The sequence below is a fragment of the Theropithecus gelada genome, chromosome 2, assembly GCF_003255815.1.
Source record: "Theropithecus gelada isolate Dixy chromosome 2, Tgel_1.0, whole genome shotgun sequence".
Taxonomy (NCBI): Eukaryota; Metazoa; Chordata; class Mammalia; order Primates; family Cercopithecidae; genus Theropithecus; species Theropithecus gelada.
The window spans coordinates 48,866,627-48,882,807 of record NC_037669.1 but is presented as its reverse complement, the minus strand read 5'-3'; the positions used below and the strand labels follow the sequence as shown (position 1 = coordinate 48,882,807).

The following is a 16,181-nucleotide window of genomic DNA, read 5'->3' as shown; positions in this document are numbered from 1 at the left end:
GGAGAAAGGAGCAAGGCCTTCCCCGGCTCACAAAATCAATACAAATCTCAGCCTACATCCCACAGCCGTGACGACCGTGACCTGGCATCCCCTTTTCTGCAAACTTAAATGTTATCTGGAAATCGGGCCTGGCTCTGAAAGCCAAGGGCCTGGCAGGAGCCCGAGAAGGGGGAGAAACTTTCTGCGGCCCCAAGCTAATCGCAGTCACTGCACCGAGACCCGTCCCCTGGCATCCCTTTGCTCCAGCTGACAAGACAGACCACCAAGGTCAGCCAGATTTCCACCCAGTCCGGCCGGGCCCGGACCCAGCTGGGAACCGCCCGAGAAGCATCGGGACCAGGATCCCGACGGGAAAAGGCCGCGCCCGGGGCACAGCGTGTAAGGCCGCGGCGCGCAGAAGCACTCGCCCCGCCCCGCCCCGCGCTCTGGATGGGCGGCCCTCCCACGGGCGACACTGATTGGACTACTGAACCCCGCGCGCTGATTGGCCGCGTGGGCGAGGCGGAGGAGAGCCGTGCGCAGCGGCGTATGTGGGGCCGTGTGCAGACCCGCGTGTGGCGCAGGCAAGGACCCTCAAAATAAACAGCCTCTACCTTGCGAGCCGTCTTCCCCAGGCCCGCGTCCGAGTCTCCGCCGCTGCGGGTCCGCTCCGACGCGGAAGGTGAGGGCTGGGGGAGGGGGCCGGCGCTGAGGGAGCCGCAGTGCGGGCCGGGTCTGTGGCGGACAGAGAGGGTAGGGAGCGGCGAGGCGGCGATGGCGGCCGCACTTTGGCCTGCGCCGCTGCTGCGTCAGGCGGGAAGCCCGGGTGCTGCCGCCGCCGCCTCGGACCCGGGTTTCTGGCGCACCGCTGTCGGACGACACTCTTGTCCTTTCTTCGTCCTGAAAAGCTGGGTCGCCGAGCATGCGGGTCTCTCGGCGCCAGGGCCGCACCCCAGGCCGCAGGCTTAGGGCAGAGGAGGCCCGCCCGTGCGCCCTTGGGGCCGAGGCCCTGACGCTTCGAGGGTCGCGGAATGAGGGGTCGAGAGTGGATTTGGCGGGAACTCACTGGAAGGAGTCCGTGTGGTGGGGAAAGGCTCCGACGAAGGGGGGATGGGGTGGGTATAGTCGTGCCGGCCATGTGCTGGGGTCGTGCGCCTGGCGGGCCATGTGCCAAGGGTTTTGGGGGCCTTAGAAAAGGGTTCTTAGGCCGGGCGCGGTGGCTCATGCCTGTAATCCCCTCGCTTTGGGAGGCCGAGGCGGGCGGATCACGAGGTCAGGAGTTCGAGACCAGCCTGGTCAACATGGTGAAACTCTGTCTCTACTAAAAACACAAAAATTAGCCGGGCATGGTGGCGGGCTTCTGTAATCCCAGCTACTCGGGAGGCTGAGACAGGAAAATCGCGTGAACCCGGGAGGCGGAGGTTGTGGTGAGCCGAAATCGCGCCACTACAGCCTGGGCAACAGAGCGAGACTCCGTCTTTAAAAAAAAAAAAAGGATTCTTGAAGGAGCCCTTGTGTTGGGGGTGGCGAGACACTGCTGGAAGACTTGGGAGCCTTTAGTGTTTATACTCCCCGTAGTTGATAGTTTACCGGTTCTTGAATTTTTATCATTTAAATACTAAGTTGCTTGTGTTATATTACCATTCGAAAAGAGGCTGATGGGGCTCACTTTCCCTGAGTCAACACGATTTAAGTTGCTGGGATCCTTTAAAAGCGCCATTACCAGAAAAAACACGAATTTGTCAAAGCTCCAAAACCACAGCAGCGGGCGGTAGTCTGCATCATTTCTTGGATTAATGAAACAGATGTAATTACAAACGAGACACGAAATTCAACTAGCCCCCTCCATCTAGATTTTTCCATATCGTGAGAACCTATTTTAGAATGGCATAATGGTCCACATTTGGGTTTAGGTGTTGATTTTATTATGGGTAAGGCTTGTGCTTGTTCCCACATGTTAACCACATGGCCTCAGCCACAGGGCACTTCCAAAGGAAGTAACTGCTTCTGGTCTTGGGGGTCTTGTGAAAAGAGAACATTGCTCAGTAATCGTCTGTGTTTTCAGCTAGTGTGTTTCAGGCATTATTCAGAAGGACTCAGAAGAGGTAAGAGAAACCAAAACTGAATTCGTTTTTTGTCTTTTTCAAAGTGAAGGAGGTCTAATGAATATCCCCATCTTGCTTTTAAATTAAAATTTTAAAAGTAGATTTTTTCCCCCTTTCCTATTGTTTGACCCAATTTTGGAGTGAAAGGTAACCAGTTACTATTTCCATTCGAATTTAAATTAGCAATTTTATGTTGTTTGCTCAAGCAATATAACGAGTGTAGAGCTTTGAGGGTTTCAAAAAGATATGAAATGTAGCTCTTATCTCCTGGGCTTCCCTCTCCCCCCTCCTAAATAGTTTTAAATGCTTCTAATGAGTTACTCTGGTTAAGGATAATCAAACACCTGTAAACTGCCAGGATCCTAGGTACATGCTGTTTTTAGTTTGAGCAGCCTGATTTTTGTCTACAAGAGCTCTTTGTGTATTGGAATATAAAAGGAATAATTTATTACATTCCCAAGGGTAGAATTAAAGACTTAAGTTTTTCAGATTTCATCTCTTGATAACAGTTTTCCTTTAAAAAAGTAACAGTTTTTCTGAGGAACTAAAGGTCCACTTTTTCATATTGTTAACAGTAAAGGTAATGTATTTCAAACAGATGATGCAGTCTGTAAAATATTTTGAACCAAATCAGTGGAAGACCAGGGTTTTTCTTTTTTTCTTTTTCTTTTTTTTTTTTTTTTTGAGATGGAGTCTCACACTGTCACCCAGGCTGGAGTGCAGTGGCCTGATCTCAGCTCACTGCAGCCTCCACCTCGCAAATTCAAGCGATTCTCTTGCCTTAGCCTCCCCAGTAGCTGGGATTACAGGCGCCCACCACCACGCAGCTAAGTTTTGTATTTTTAGTAGAGACGGGGTTTCACCATGTTGGCCAGGCTGGTCTTGAACTTCTGACCTTGTGATCCGCCTCCCTCGGCCTCCCAAAGTGCTAAGATTACAGGCGTGAGCCACCGTACCCGGCCGGGTTTTTCTTAAACTGGCATTTGAACATCTGGAACAGGCAGGGAGATGTTTTTTTTAAAGTATAAATGTGTTTTGTTATATGATTTGTAACAATTCTACTTGTCTCTTTTGAGAGTCTTTCTCTGTTGGCCTGGCTGGAGTGCAGTGGCACAATCTTGGCTCACTGCAACCTCCGTCTCCCGGGCTTAAGCAATTCTCCTGCCTCAGCCTCCCGAGTAGCTGGGATTACAGGCGTATGCCACCATGCCCGGCTAATTTTTGTATATATATATATTTTTTTGGTAGAGATGGGGTTTCACCATGTTGGCCAGGCTGGTCTCCATCTCCTGACCTCAGGTAATCCACCCGCCTTGGCCTCCCAAAGTGCTGGGATTACAAGGCCTGAGCCACCGTGCCTGGTCGATAATTCTACTTGTCTTTTAAAGTTCAATAAAAATATGTGGCATGTATATGGGATAGTACCAAACTGGTGCCTAAAAGCAATGACACCACCATTGGACTAATTGGAATGATTTTTCTATTGGCTGAAGATTTGACCACAGAGAGGTTTTGCTTTTTTTTCCTTGCAGGAATGAAAAATTAAAAAAAAAAAAAAAAAAGTTCTTTTTTTCTCTTCCTAGCCTCTTGACAGTAAGTAGAGAGCGAGAAGAATGATGCCAAGGCATCCTGACCTGCTGCGTGGAGAACGCTCTTTCTCACTTAATAGAACTCCTGTTCTGGCAGTGTCAGATGCTGCTGCAGCAAGGGAATGCTATTAAGTGATTGCAGTAAGCTATGCAGCATTTTCATGTTTAAAACTACTGGGATAATAAGGTGAGAACTTGAGGCCACCAAATTTCAAGTTGTAATTAGAAGGATTTTGTTAATTAGGAATATGAGTGCTACAGTGATCACCTGTAAATACAAATGAGGTGTTAACTAGTGAATCAAGTTGCCAGTGTTTGTGTGTTTGGTGAGACTCCTAAATTCTGCCATGAAGTTAAAGAAAATACCTGTCTTAAGATTCAAGAAACCTGTGTGAATGAATTCAAAGTAATTATGACTGTAGATTTTTTTTAAAGCTATCAGTTCTAGTTTTACTTTGATTTTTATCTAAAGAGAAATACAGAATGAATACAGCATTACAATTCAAATGTGTGGCTTTTTTTAAGTTACTAGATATATAGTAGTAATACTTTTATGTAATATTTTGAAGAAAGGAGTGAATTGGTATAATTCCCTACTTTAAAAATATTACACAATAGCATTTTTGTCATATATTACCATAGCATTTTTGTGTACTTTACCACTTATTTTTTTTTTTTTTCTTGAGATGGAGTCTTGCTCTGTCACCCAGGCTGGAGTACAATGGCAGGATCTCAGCTCACTGCAAGCTCTGCCTCCTGGGTTCAAGCCATTCTCCTGCCTCAGCCTCCTGAGTAGCTGGGACCATAGGCACGTGCCACCATGCCCGGCTAATTTTTGTGTTTTTAGGTTTTTTTTGTTTTTGTTTTTTGGAGATGGAGTCTCGCTCCGTCATCCACACTGGAGTGCAAATGGCATGATCTCAGCTCACTGCAACCTCCACCTCCTGGGTTCAAGTGATTCTCTTGCCTCACTCTCCTGAATAGCTGAGATTATAGGCAGGCACCACGATGGCCAGCTAATTTTTGTATTTTTAGTGGAGACAGGGTTTCACCATTTTGGCTAGGCTGCCGACCTCAAGTGATCTTCTCGCCTTGGCCTCCCAGAGTGCTGGGATTACAGGCATGAGCCACTGTGCCCGGCCTCAACTCTTAACCAAAGCCTTTGCAGAGGATTTAGAGCGAGACTCTTGAAATCCTGATTGTAGTACTTTCTAGCTGTGTGGCTTTGGGTAAGTCACTTGGTGTCAGATTTTCTTATTTTTTATCTTTTTGAGATGGAGTCTCGCACTGTCGCCCAGGAAACCTCCGCCTCCTGAGTTCACACCATTCTCCTGTCTCAGCCTCCTGAGTAGCTGGGGCTGCAGATGCCTGCCACCATGCCCAGCTAATTTTTTGTATTTTTAGTAGAGATGGGGTTTCACCGTGTTAGCCAGGATAGTCTTATATCTCTTGACCTTGTGATCCGCCCACCTCGGCCTCCCAAAGTGCTGGGATGACAGGCATGAGGCATTGCACCCAGCCAATGTCAGATCTTTAGTTTGTCATTAAAATGGAGCAAGAATACATAACTTGTAAGGTTGTAAGATTATAGATATGTTTACTAATGCCTGACTCATAGATACCCAGCTATTAATTAAAACCCTTCAAGAATTCGGGGCAGGCAGAAATGGATGTAATTAACCAAGGTCAGGCAGTAAATGCAGGAACCGGGATAAAAATATAGAATTACTCCCGGGTAAGTATTCTGTTTTCCATTATTCTGGCTAGAATGCGGGTAATACAGAATGTATATTGCTTCCTTTCATTGCTTTTTTTTTTAGGCAGAGTTTTGCTTTTGTTGTGGTGGTATCTCAGCTCACTGCAACCCTTGCCCTGTGGGGTGCGGTGGCTCACGCCTGTAATCCCAGCACTTTGGGAGGCCGAGGCAGGTGGATCATGAGGTCAGGAGATCGAGACCATCCTGGCTAACACGGTGAAACCCTGTCTGTACTAAAAATACAAAAAAAAAAAAAAAAAGTAGCCAGGCGTGGTGGCGGGCACCTATAGTCCCAGCTACTGGGGAAGCTGAGGCAGGAGATTGGAGTGAACCTGGGAGGCGGAGCTTGCAATGAGCCGAGATCACGCCACTGCACTCCAGCGTGGGCAACAGAGTGAGACTGTGTCTCAAAAAAAAAAAAAAAAAAGTCTGAAGTGTTTTACTACCATGTTGAAACACCAAACTGACTTAATGGAGCATAATAATGCATATATACATTCAGAGGGCAAAAGCTCCAATATGGTCTAAATGGAATTAAGTGAACAACGTGAATGAGTCAGGGATAACCCTGAGCTTGCAAAAAGTAAGGATATATACAAATGTGAATGTGTACAGCAGTGTTAGGAAAACCATATAAAGTAATAAAGATAGCCAGAATCATACCCTTCTTTGCTAGTGTCATTTTTATCTCCAACTTTCCTGTTGCTACTTTATTTTAAATGTATTTTGTAGGACCGAGTTATGATCATTCTATTTATTAGAACCCTGATTGTTAGTCTTGACCACATACTATTAGATTTTAGTAGTTTACTAGATTTGTTCTTAATAGTATGGTAAAATTACGTTAAGGAAGACAAATTTAGTAACCATTTGTGGTTTCTTTAATTCCAAGATAAGTTCAAAATTTTAAAAATAGTTACCCCTCTTAGTTTAGCATACATGGCTCCTCAGTGAATCGTCAGTCTTGTCAGACCTTTTTTTTTTTTGAGACGGAATCTCACTCTCACCCAGGCTGGAGTGCAGTGGTGCGATCTGGGCTCATTGCAAACTTTGCCTCCTGGGTTCAAACAATTCTTGTGCGTCAGCCTCCTGAATAGCTGGGATTACAGGCACACGCCACCACGTCCAGCTAATTTTTGTATTTTTAGTAGAGACAGGGTTTCACCATGTTGGCCAGCTGGTCTCAAACTCCTGACCTCAGGTGATCCATCTGCCTCGGCCTCCCAAGATGCTGGGATTACAGGCATGGGCCACCCGGCCTGGTCCAGACCTTCTGTTGACTGTCTTAGTCATTTCTTCTCTTGCCTGGCATGCCCTGTGCTCCTGCCACCCTTTAAAGTGGTTTGTATCATAAAAATTTGATACACAAAAATTGAAACTTAGGACAAATATCTTGATGTCTGGTAGTTGAAAATGTGAACTGATTTGGAAATCACCAGTTTTTCTCCTCTTAATCTCTTTTCCATTCCATTCAGGAAATAGACTGTAAGATGGGAAACAAGTAGAAGCAGTTAGTCTCACTCTAAACCTGCTATGTAATAGACATTGGACTGAGTTCTGTCTACTGTCTGTAAGCAGTCTAAGGTAATTGGCAAAAGTGGAAAGAATATGTACCTAGAAGACAAAAACTTTGGTTATTAAATTGAATATATATTAAGCACAAGGTACTGTGTAACAATTCTTACCACACATCAGTTTTTTTTTTTTGAGACGGAGTCTTGCTCTGCCGCCCAGGCTGGAGTACAGTGGCCAGATCTCAGCTCACTGCAAGCTCCGCCTCCCGTGTTCACGCCATTCTCCTGCCTCAGCCTCCCGAGTAGCTGGGACTACAGGCGCCCGCCACCTCGCCCGGCTAGTTTTTTTGTATTTTTAGTAGAGACGGGGTTTCACCGTGTTAGCCAGGATGGTCTCCATCTCCTGACCTCGTGATCCGCCCGTCTCGGCCTCCCAAAGTGCTGGGATTACAGGCTTGAGCCACCGCGCCCGGCCCACACATCAGTTTTATTATTTCCCTTTTACAAGTAAGACAGAGATGGGTAGTCAGATGTCTTTGAGGTAACACAGCAAGTAGTTAAACTGGGTTAAGTGATTAACCCAGGTTGAGTGTGGTTCCAAAATCTCTTACGGTGTCAGGCAGGCTACATCAGTGCAGTATACATATATCAGGTTTCATGAAAACTTTTTTCCAGAGAAAACAAACCCAAGGAACCTTTAGTAACTGGTCCCTTATATTAGTGGTTTTTAGCAAAAGGAAGAAAATAAGTGTTTTCCGGCTGCCTGACAAAAGTGAAAAACATTTTATTTTTTATTGAAGTTAGTATGTATGTTTTGTAGCATTGCATAAAATAGTACTGAAGTCTAATTGATTATGAATTCTTGGACTAATAGAACCTGGATGACAAATTAGAGGTTCTGGTCTGGCTGCTGGCTTTTTTAGTTGTCTTGGGTGTAAATTTCCTAGCCACACGTGGGGATGGTGTTAGATAATCTGAAAAAAATCTAATTTTCATGGTTTTATGATTCAGCAGTTTTCTTCCTTTGATATTTTCTAGTCTTTGCTTTATTATAGACTGGAATCCCAAAAATAACAATTACAAGTAGAAGATACTTCTGTTACTGGATTTGTAAAAAAGTTACATTGGAAATGTCCTTTGAGTGGTTGGCCCTGATCCCTGTCAGAAGCTGAAAGTTGTGGATCCTAAATTCATTTGGGCAGAATCTTACCTATGGTTTCAGAAAGCTGAGAGTTTCAGAGAGTGACTGTAGTCAGTCCTTAGTGAATACAAAATTGAGAATACATCATTACTTTAAATTAATGGTGCAGTAACTCTGGTGACTGATAGCAGTAATTTAGATGCTTTGTTGTTAGTACTTGATTAGATTGGATTGGGTCAGTAGTTTCATTCACCAAATTACTAAAGACCCCTGCCCCCCCCCAAAAAAAATTAATTAAAATACTGAGTTACATGATGGCTACTAAAAGGATAACTGTATGGGATGTTCGATGATTCAAAGGTTAATTACTTGGTCTCTACCTTCAAGGAATATGATACAAGGCAATGTGGTACTGCCATTAGACAGATATTAACAGAGTGTCCTGGGACTTAATAGGAAGGATAGTTCCAGGCTGGGAGATGTAGTCAGATTCTTTTATAGAGTTGGCATTTGAGTTGGCCCACGAAGGTTGGAAAAAGTTGTGACAGGTGGAAAAGGAGCAGGGGAGACCAGGACAGTGCAGTGAGAATCCAGCCAGGAGCAGTCATAGGCAATGAGACAGACTCATGGAGCCATGATTCTCAGCTGTCTTACCTTACCTTAGTTTTCCTAAGGAATATCATGGAATTCTGTAAAGACCTTTAACTAAATACACTCATATGAGATGAGTGCTAGGATCGGGACCTGCTGCCTAATATAAGTAGTGTGAGTCTAAAACATTGTGGAAAGCAGTTAGTTTAATAATGTTGTTAAAGAGACAAGCCTATCGCAAGGGACCAGTTACCAGTGAAACTGTAGACCACCTGATTCACTCTGATAGGGTTGGCCAAAGGGAGGAGAGGACAGATTGCGTACATAGTACCTAAGGACACTGAAAGACCTCTTTAAAAAGCATGTCATATTGATGATGTTTGAAGGCTATTAATGTTTTTCTTCCCTTTTAAGGCTTAGTGTTTTGTTTTTGTTTTTGTTTTCTTTATTAGCATTAATTTACTCTAGTAAAATTGTGTGTGACTAAAAGCGGCAAAACAGGCTGGGCGCGGTGGCTCACGCCTGTAATCCCAGCACTTCGGGAGACCAAGGCAGGCAGATCACGAGGTCAGGAGGTCGAGACCATCCTGGCCAACATGGTGAAACTTGTCTCTACTAAAATACAAAAAATTAGCCGGGCATAGTGGTGCACGCCTGTAGTCCCAGCTATGTGGAGGCTGAGGCAGGGGAATTGCTTGAACCCGGGAGGTTAAGGTTGCAGTGAGCCAAGATTGTGCCACCATATTCTAGCCTGGTGACAGAGCGAGACTCCATCACAAAAAAAAAAAAAAAAAAAAGGCAAAACATGTAAAACTTCTGTTCTAGTGTGCAAAGTTCTGCCTTTGCCACTGAGGTGCGTATCTTTTTTACAGAACATTTTTGTTTTTTGAGACGGAGTCTCGGTCTGTCGCCCAGGCTGGAGTGCAGTGGCCCGATCTCAGCTCACTGCAACCTCCGCCTCCCAGATTCAGGCGATTCTCCTGCCTCAGCTTCTCTCAAGTAGCTCGGACTACAGGTGCGCACTGCCACACCCGGCTAATTTTTTTATTTTAGTAGAGTTGGGGTTTCACCATGTTGGCCAGGATGGTCTTGATCTCCTGACCTCATGATCCACCTGCCTCCCAAAGTGCTGGGCTTACAAGCGTGAGCCACCGTGTCTGGCCTAATTTTGTATTTTTAGTAGAGATGGAGTTTTACTGTGTTGTTCAGACTGATCTCAAACTCTTGACCTCAGGTGATCCTCTTGCCTTGGCATCCAAAGTGCTGGGATTACAGGTGTGAGCCACTGTGCCCAGCCTTGTTTTGTTTTGTTTTGTTTTGTTTGAGACAGAGTCTTGCCCAGACTGGAGTGCAGTGGCGCAATCTCAGCTGACTGCAAGCTCCGCCTCCCAGGTTCACGCCATTCTCCTGCCTCAGCCTCCTGAGTAACTGGGACTACAGGCGCCAGCCACCACGCTTGGCTAATTTTTTTTTTTTTTTTTTGTATTTTTAGTAGAGACGGAGTTTCACCGTGTTAGCCAGGATGGTCTCCATCTCCTGACCTCATGATCCACCTGTCTTGGCCTCCCAAAGTGCTGGGAGTACAGGCGTGAGCCACCGCGCCCAGCCTGGTTTTGTATTTTAAACAAGATGTATCTTGTTTAAATATCAAATTATAAAATATTCAGGCCTTGCAGATTGTCTGGATTATACTTTAAAAGTAATCATTTATGTGTAAATAATTCCTTGAGAGCAATAGTTAAATGAGCTCAACTGGAGAAGATACACTATTTTATATGCCTTTTTTTTTTTTTTTTTTTTTTTTTTTTGAGACAGAATTTCGCTCTTGTAGCCCAGGTTGGAGTGCAATTGTGTGATCTCGGCTCACTGCCACCTCTACCTCCTGGGTTCAAGCAATTCTCCTGCCTCAGCCTCCCGAGTAGCTGGGATTATAGGCATGCGCCACCAAGCCTGGCTAATTTTGCATGTTTAGTAGAGACGAGGTTTCACCATGTTGGCCAGGCTGATCTCGAACTCCCAACCTCAGGTGATCTGTCTTCCTTGGCCTCCCAAAGCGCTGGGATTACAGATGTGAGCCACTGCACCCAGGCTGCCATTCATTTTTTTTTTTTTTTTTTTAATCCTGAATTTTCCCTTTGGTGGAAATCGGCAAATACTTTACATAATTTAGGATGCTTGATACTAGTATAGTTAAGAAAGAATGATTACAAAGCAGATACTGTTTGAAATTCTGTGAAAATCTGTTTTTAATCTCCTTCACTGTCTGGTTTCTTCTGACTAGAAATATGTTTTGTGCATCTGAAAGCACCAATAGCTCATAGCCAAATAATTTTTTTTGGTAATACGTTCGTAGGCAAGTGGCAAGAGTTAGTAAAAAGTTAGTTACTGAAAGTGGAGAACCTTGCCATTTTTCTGACTGCCTTTTGGGTCTTTGGTGCTGTGGTTGGGTTAGCTAATTCCATTATCCAGTCAGTTTTACTCAGTTGGAAATACGTTTTTCTAGATGATGATGCCTGTGCTTAGGTTTGAGAGGATATTTAAAATACGACTTTGTGTGCCATTGTTTGACAATGGAATTCAGAGTAAAAATATTGAGATATGGAAGTGTGAAAATATAGTTACATTGTTTTCATTCCATTCTATTCCATTTCATTCTATTTTAAGAATAGCCTCAATTTATTTTTAGATTATTACATAAGAAGTACAAAATCCATTTGCTTTAGTGGGAGTTTTATTTTTATTTTAAAATGATACCCAATTAAAGGAGTTTATTATGAAATTCTAAGTTGCATTGTTTAAAATGTAAAATTACAGAAACATTTGGAAAGGGGAGAATAAAAAGAAAACAAAACACAAATTTTCCCAGTGCTGTATGTGCCATTATTAGCGCTTTGGTGTAACTTGTCATTTTCCTAGTGTTTTTATTATACAGTCGTCTCTTGGTATCTGTGGAGAAGTGGTTCCACGAACTCCCTCAGATACCAAAATCCTCCTATGTTCAAGTCCCTGATATAAAGTAGTGTACTACTTGCATTAGAACCTTTGCACATCTTTTTATATACTTTAAAATCATCTCTACATTACTTATAATACCTAACACAATGTAAATGCTGAATAAGTAGTTGTTAGCATATTGTTTAGGGAATAATGGCAAGAAAAGTCTGCATGTTCAATACAGATGCAACTTTTTTTTCCACTGAATATTTTTATTCCCAGGTTGGTTGAATCCATGGATGCAGAACCCATGGATATGGAGGGCCTACTGTAGTTGTACCATCTAGAGATAAAATTTGTATCTTGCATTTGTTTTAACATACCTGTTCTAAGGAATATCTCAGTCACCAGGCAAGTGCTGCAGTATAACTAGGTACTATATCAGGTGCTAAGGTTAAGAGAGTATTTTCCTTCACTGACTCCTCACTCTGAGAATCCATTTTCTGTGTGCGTGAGTGTGTGTGTATGTCTTACTTTGTCCCCTAGACTGGAGTGCAGTGACGTGATCTCTGCTCACTGCAACCTCCACCTCTCAGGTTCAAGTGATTCTTCTGCCTCAGCCTCCTGAGTAGCTGGGATTACAGGCGCATGCCACCATGCCCGGCTATTTTTTGTATTTTTAATAGAGACGGAATTTCGCCATGTTGGCCAGGCTGGTGTCAAACTCCTGACCTCAGATGATCCACCTGCCTCGGCCTCCCAAAGTGCTAGGATTACAGGTGTGAGCCACTGCGCCTGGCCACTACCAATTATTTGTTCTCATAATGGATTTTCACTGACCCTAACCCTGTAAATTCCATCACTTCCATCAATAACTATTAACGTGTATATTGTAATAGGTCTATAATAAGCATGTAGTTGTATGATTATTTTTTTGAGACGGAGTCTCACTCTGTTGCCCAGGCTGGAATCCTGTGGCACCATCTCAGCTCACTGGAAGCTCCGCCTCCCGGGTTCACTCCATTCTCCTGCGTCAGCCTCCCAAAGTAGCTGGGATTACAGGCGCCCGCCACCTTACCTGGCTACTTTTTGGATTTTTAGTAGAGATGGGGTTTCACCATGTTAGCCAAGATGGTCTCGATCTCGTGATCCACCCACCTTGGCCTCCCAAAGTGCTGGGATTACAGGCGTGAGCCTCTGCACCCAGCTATTTTTTTAACTGATACATTAGCTAGCTTTCTCCCCCAGAATAGTTTTCCAAAAATACATTTAACGGAGAATAAAAGTTAAAAGAACTTTCAGTGGTTTAATGTTGTTACTTTTAATATTTCAAAGATCTGACTGCAGCCATGAGCAGCAATGAGTGCTTCAAGTGTGGACGATCTGGCCACTGGGCCCGGGAATGTCCTACTGGTGGAGGCCGTGGTCGTGGAATGAGAAGCCGTGGCAGAGGTGGTTTTACCTCGGATAGAGGTATTTTGTCGAATAGAAAAATTTGAAGTACTTCAGTATTTGTTAGTATCAAGACTGGTCTGACTAGCCAAATTCTCTTTGTTTTTGCTCAAAACAGGTTTCCAGTTTGTTTCCTCATCTCTTCCAGACATCTGTTACCGCTGTGGTGAGTCTGGTCATCTTGCCAAGGATTGTGATCTTCAGGAGGATGGTAAGTATTTAACACTTCCTTTTTATCCCCCTCTAGAGTTTGGAGAGGTGAGCACATGCAACTGCGTATAGCATTTCCACCTTTGAGGTTTTATATTGTATAATTTAAAACATAACACTTTGTAAAGGTTTTATAGTCTTGGTCTGTTTCTTTTCCTTATTGTTGAAGCCTGCTATAACTGCGGTAGAGGTGGCCACATTGCCAAGGACTGCAAGGAGCCCAAGAGAGAGCGAGAGCAATGCTGCTACAACTGTGGCAAACCAGGCCATCTGGCTCGTGACTGCGACCATGCAGATGAGCAGAAGTGCTATTCTTGTGGAGAATTCGGACACATTCAAAAAGACTGCACCAAAGTGAAGTGCTATAGGTAAGGTGTCAGAATGTTGTTAGAAGAAAACTCATTGCAGAGATTCTTCCAGAAATGAATTAGCTATAAATGGAAGGGCCTTAATAAATTCAGTGAAAGTTAGCTGTGACCAGATACGACCAATTTTCACCATACGTAACTGGCAGTCTGTCTGTATATAATTCTGTATTCTGCCCTGATATCCTGTGGCTTATGGTACAAGGACAGTTTAAACAACTGGATTTTTTTTTTTTTTTTTTTGAGACAGAGTTTCGCTCTGTCCCCCGGGCTGGAGTGCAGTGACCGGATCTCAGCTCACTGCAAGCTCCGCCTCCCGGGTTTACGCCATTTTCCCGCCTAGGCCTCCAGAGTAGCTGGGACTACAGGCGCCCACCACCTCGCCTGGCTAGTTTTTTGTATTTTTTAGTAGAGACGGGGTTTCACCGTGTTAGCCAGGGTGGTCTTGATCTCCTGACCCCGTGATCCGCCCGTCTCGGCCTCCCAAAGTGCTGGGATTACAGACTTGAGACACCATGCCCGGCCTAACAACTGGATTTTTTTAATACGTAAAAATAAGAGTGTTACAGTTTGAGCCGGGCGCGGTGGCTCAAGCCTGTAATCCCAGCACTTTGGGAGGCCGAGACGGGCGGATCACGAGGTCGGGAGATCGAGACCATCCTGGCTAACACGGTGAAACCCCGTCTCCACTAAAAAAATACAAAAAACTAGCCGGGCGAGGTGGCGGGCGCCTGTAGTCCCAGCTACTCAGGAGGCTGAGGCAGGAGAATGGCGTGAACCTGGGAGGCGGAGCTTGCAGTGAGCTGAGATCTGGCCACTGCACTCCAGCCTGGGCTACAGAGCGAGACTCCGTCTCAAAAAAAAAAAAAAAAAAGAGTGTTACGGTTTGAAACTTCCAGAGACTTCATAGAAAGCTCTATAATTAATACACATAAATCTTTTATCATGTAACCAGAAATCTTTGCCTGTTTGTGACATGTAAAGTATATAATTTGATAAATGTTGTGTACATATCTGTGAAACCTTAGGGATTAATTGCATGAAGACAAGGATCAGGCGTTTTGTTCGGCATCGTGACTGTTGCTTTGGTAGACAGTTTTGTTCTGAGGCCCATTGTGAAAAGTATTTTAATTTCTTTTTTAGGTGTGGTGAAACTGGTCATGTAGCCATCAACTGCAGCAAGACAAGTGAAGTCAACTGTTACCGCTGTGGCGAGTCAGGGCACCTTGCACGGGAATGCACAATTGAGGCTACAGCCTAATTATTTTCCTTTGTCGCCCCTCCTTTTTCTGATTGATGGTTGTATTATTTTCTCTGAATCCTCTTCACTGGCCAAAGGTTGGCAGATAGAGGCAACTCCCAGGCCAGTGAGCTTTACTTGCCGTGTAAAAGGAGGAAAGGGGTGGAAAAAACCGACTTTCTGCATTTAACTACAAAAAAAAGTTTATGTTTAGTTTGGTAGAGGTGTTATGTATAATGCTTTGTTAAAGAACCCCCTTTCCGTGCCACTGGTGAATAGGGATTGATGAATGGGAAGAGTTGAGTCAGACCAGTAAGCCCGTCCTGGGTTTGTTGAACATGTTCCCATGTAGGAGGTAAAACCAATTCTGGAAGTGTCTATGAACTTCCATAAATAACTTTAATTTTAGTATAATGATGGCCTTGGATTGTCTGACCTCAGTAGCTATTAAATAACATCAAGTAACATCTGTATCAGGCCCTACATAGAACATACAGTTGAGTGGGAGTAAACAAAAAGATAAACATGCGTGTTAATGGCTGTTCGAGAGAAATCGGAATAAAAGCCTAAACAGGAACAACTTCATCACAGTGTTGATGTTGGACACATAGATGGTGATGGCAAAGGTTTAGAACACATTTTTTTCAAAGACTAAATCTAAAACCCAGAGTAAACATCAATGCTCAGAGTTAGCATAATTTGGAGCTATTCAGGAATTGCAGAGAAATGCATTTTCACAGAAATCAAGATGTTATTTTTGTATACTATATCACTTAGACAACTGTGTTTCATTTGCTGTAATCAGTTTTTAAAAGTCAGATGGAAAGAGCAACTGAAGTCCTAGAAAATAGAAATGTAATTTTAAACTATTCCAATAAAGCTGGAGGAGGAAGGGGAGTTTGAGTAAAGTTCTTTTTTGTTTCAAATTTTCATTAATGTATATAGTGCAAAATACCATATTAAAGAGGGGAATGTGGAGGACTGAAAGCTGACAGTTTGGACTTTTCTTTTTGTACTTAAGTCATGTCTTCAATAATGAAAATTGCTGTTAAAAGGATGTATAGGATTTAGATACTTGTGCAAAGCTATAGAAAATTCTCTTTGTAATGCATTATAATAATGCCCTTGAGTTCTGTGTTCAGTCTGAACAAGTTTTTTGGTGGTGGTGGTTTTGTTTTATTTTGGAGATGGAGTCTTGCTCTGTTGCCCAGGCTGGAGTGCAGTGATGGAATCTCGGCTCACTGCAACCTCCACCTCCCGGGTTCAAGCAATTCTCCTGCCTCAGCCTCCTGAGTAGCTGGGATT

The 16,181-nt window shown here is 43.9% G+C and overlaps 1 protein-coding gene across 9 annotated transcripts; it reads left to right on the top strand.

The window, feature by feature from the left end:
* Window positions 1-435: 435 nt before the first annotated feature.
* CNBP (CCHC-type zinc finger nucleic acid binding protein) lies at window positions 436-15,863 on the top strand. Of its 9 annotated transcripts, none has more exons than XM_025377906.1 (5): window positions 436-661; window positions 12,945-13,082; window positions 13,180-13,272; window positions 13,441-13,639; window positions 14,780-15,861. In XM_025377906.1, the coding sequence occupies exons 2-5, from the start codon at window positions 12,959-12,961 to the stop codon at window positions 14,895-14,897; spliced, it is 534 nt and encodes a 177-aa protein (XP_025233691.1). In that variant the 5' UTR covers window positions 436-661; window positions 12,945-12,958; the 3' UTR covers window positions 14,898-15,861. The 9 variants fall into 9 exon arrangements, with proteins under 9 accessions (XP_025233691.1, XP_025233697.1, XP_025233696.1 ...); XM_025377912.1 differs by having other exon boundaries at window positions 478-661; window positions 13,210-13,272; XM_025377911.1 differs by having other exon boundaries at window positions 493-661; window positions 12,945-13,061; window positions 14,780-15,863.
* The last annotated feature ends 318 nt before the right edge of the window (window positions 15,864-16,181 follow it).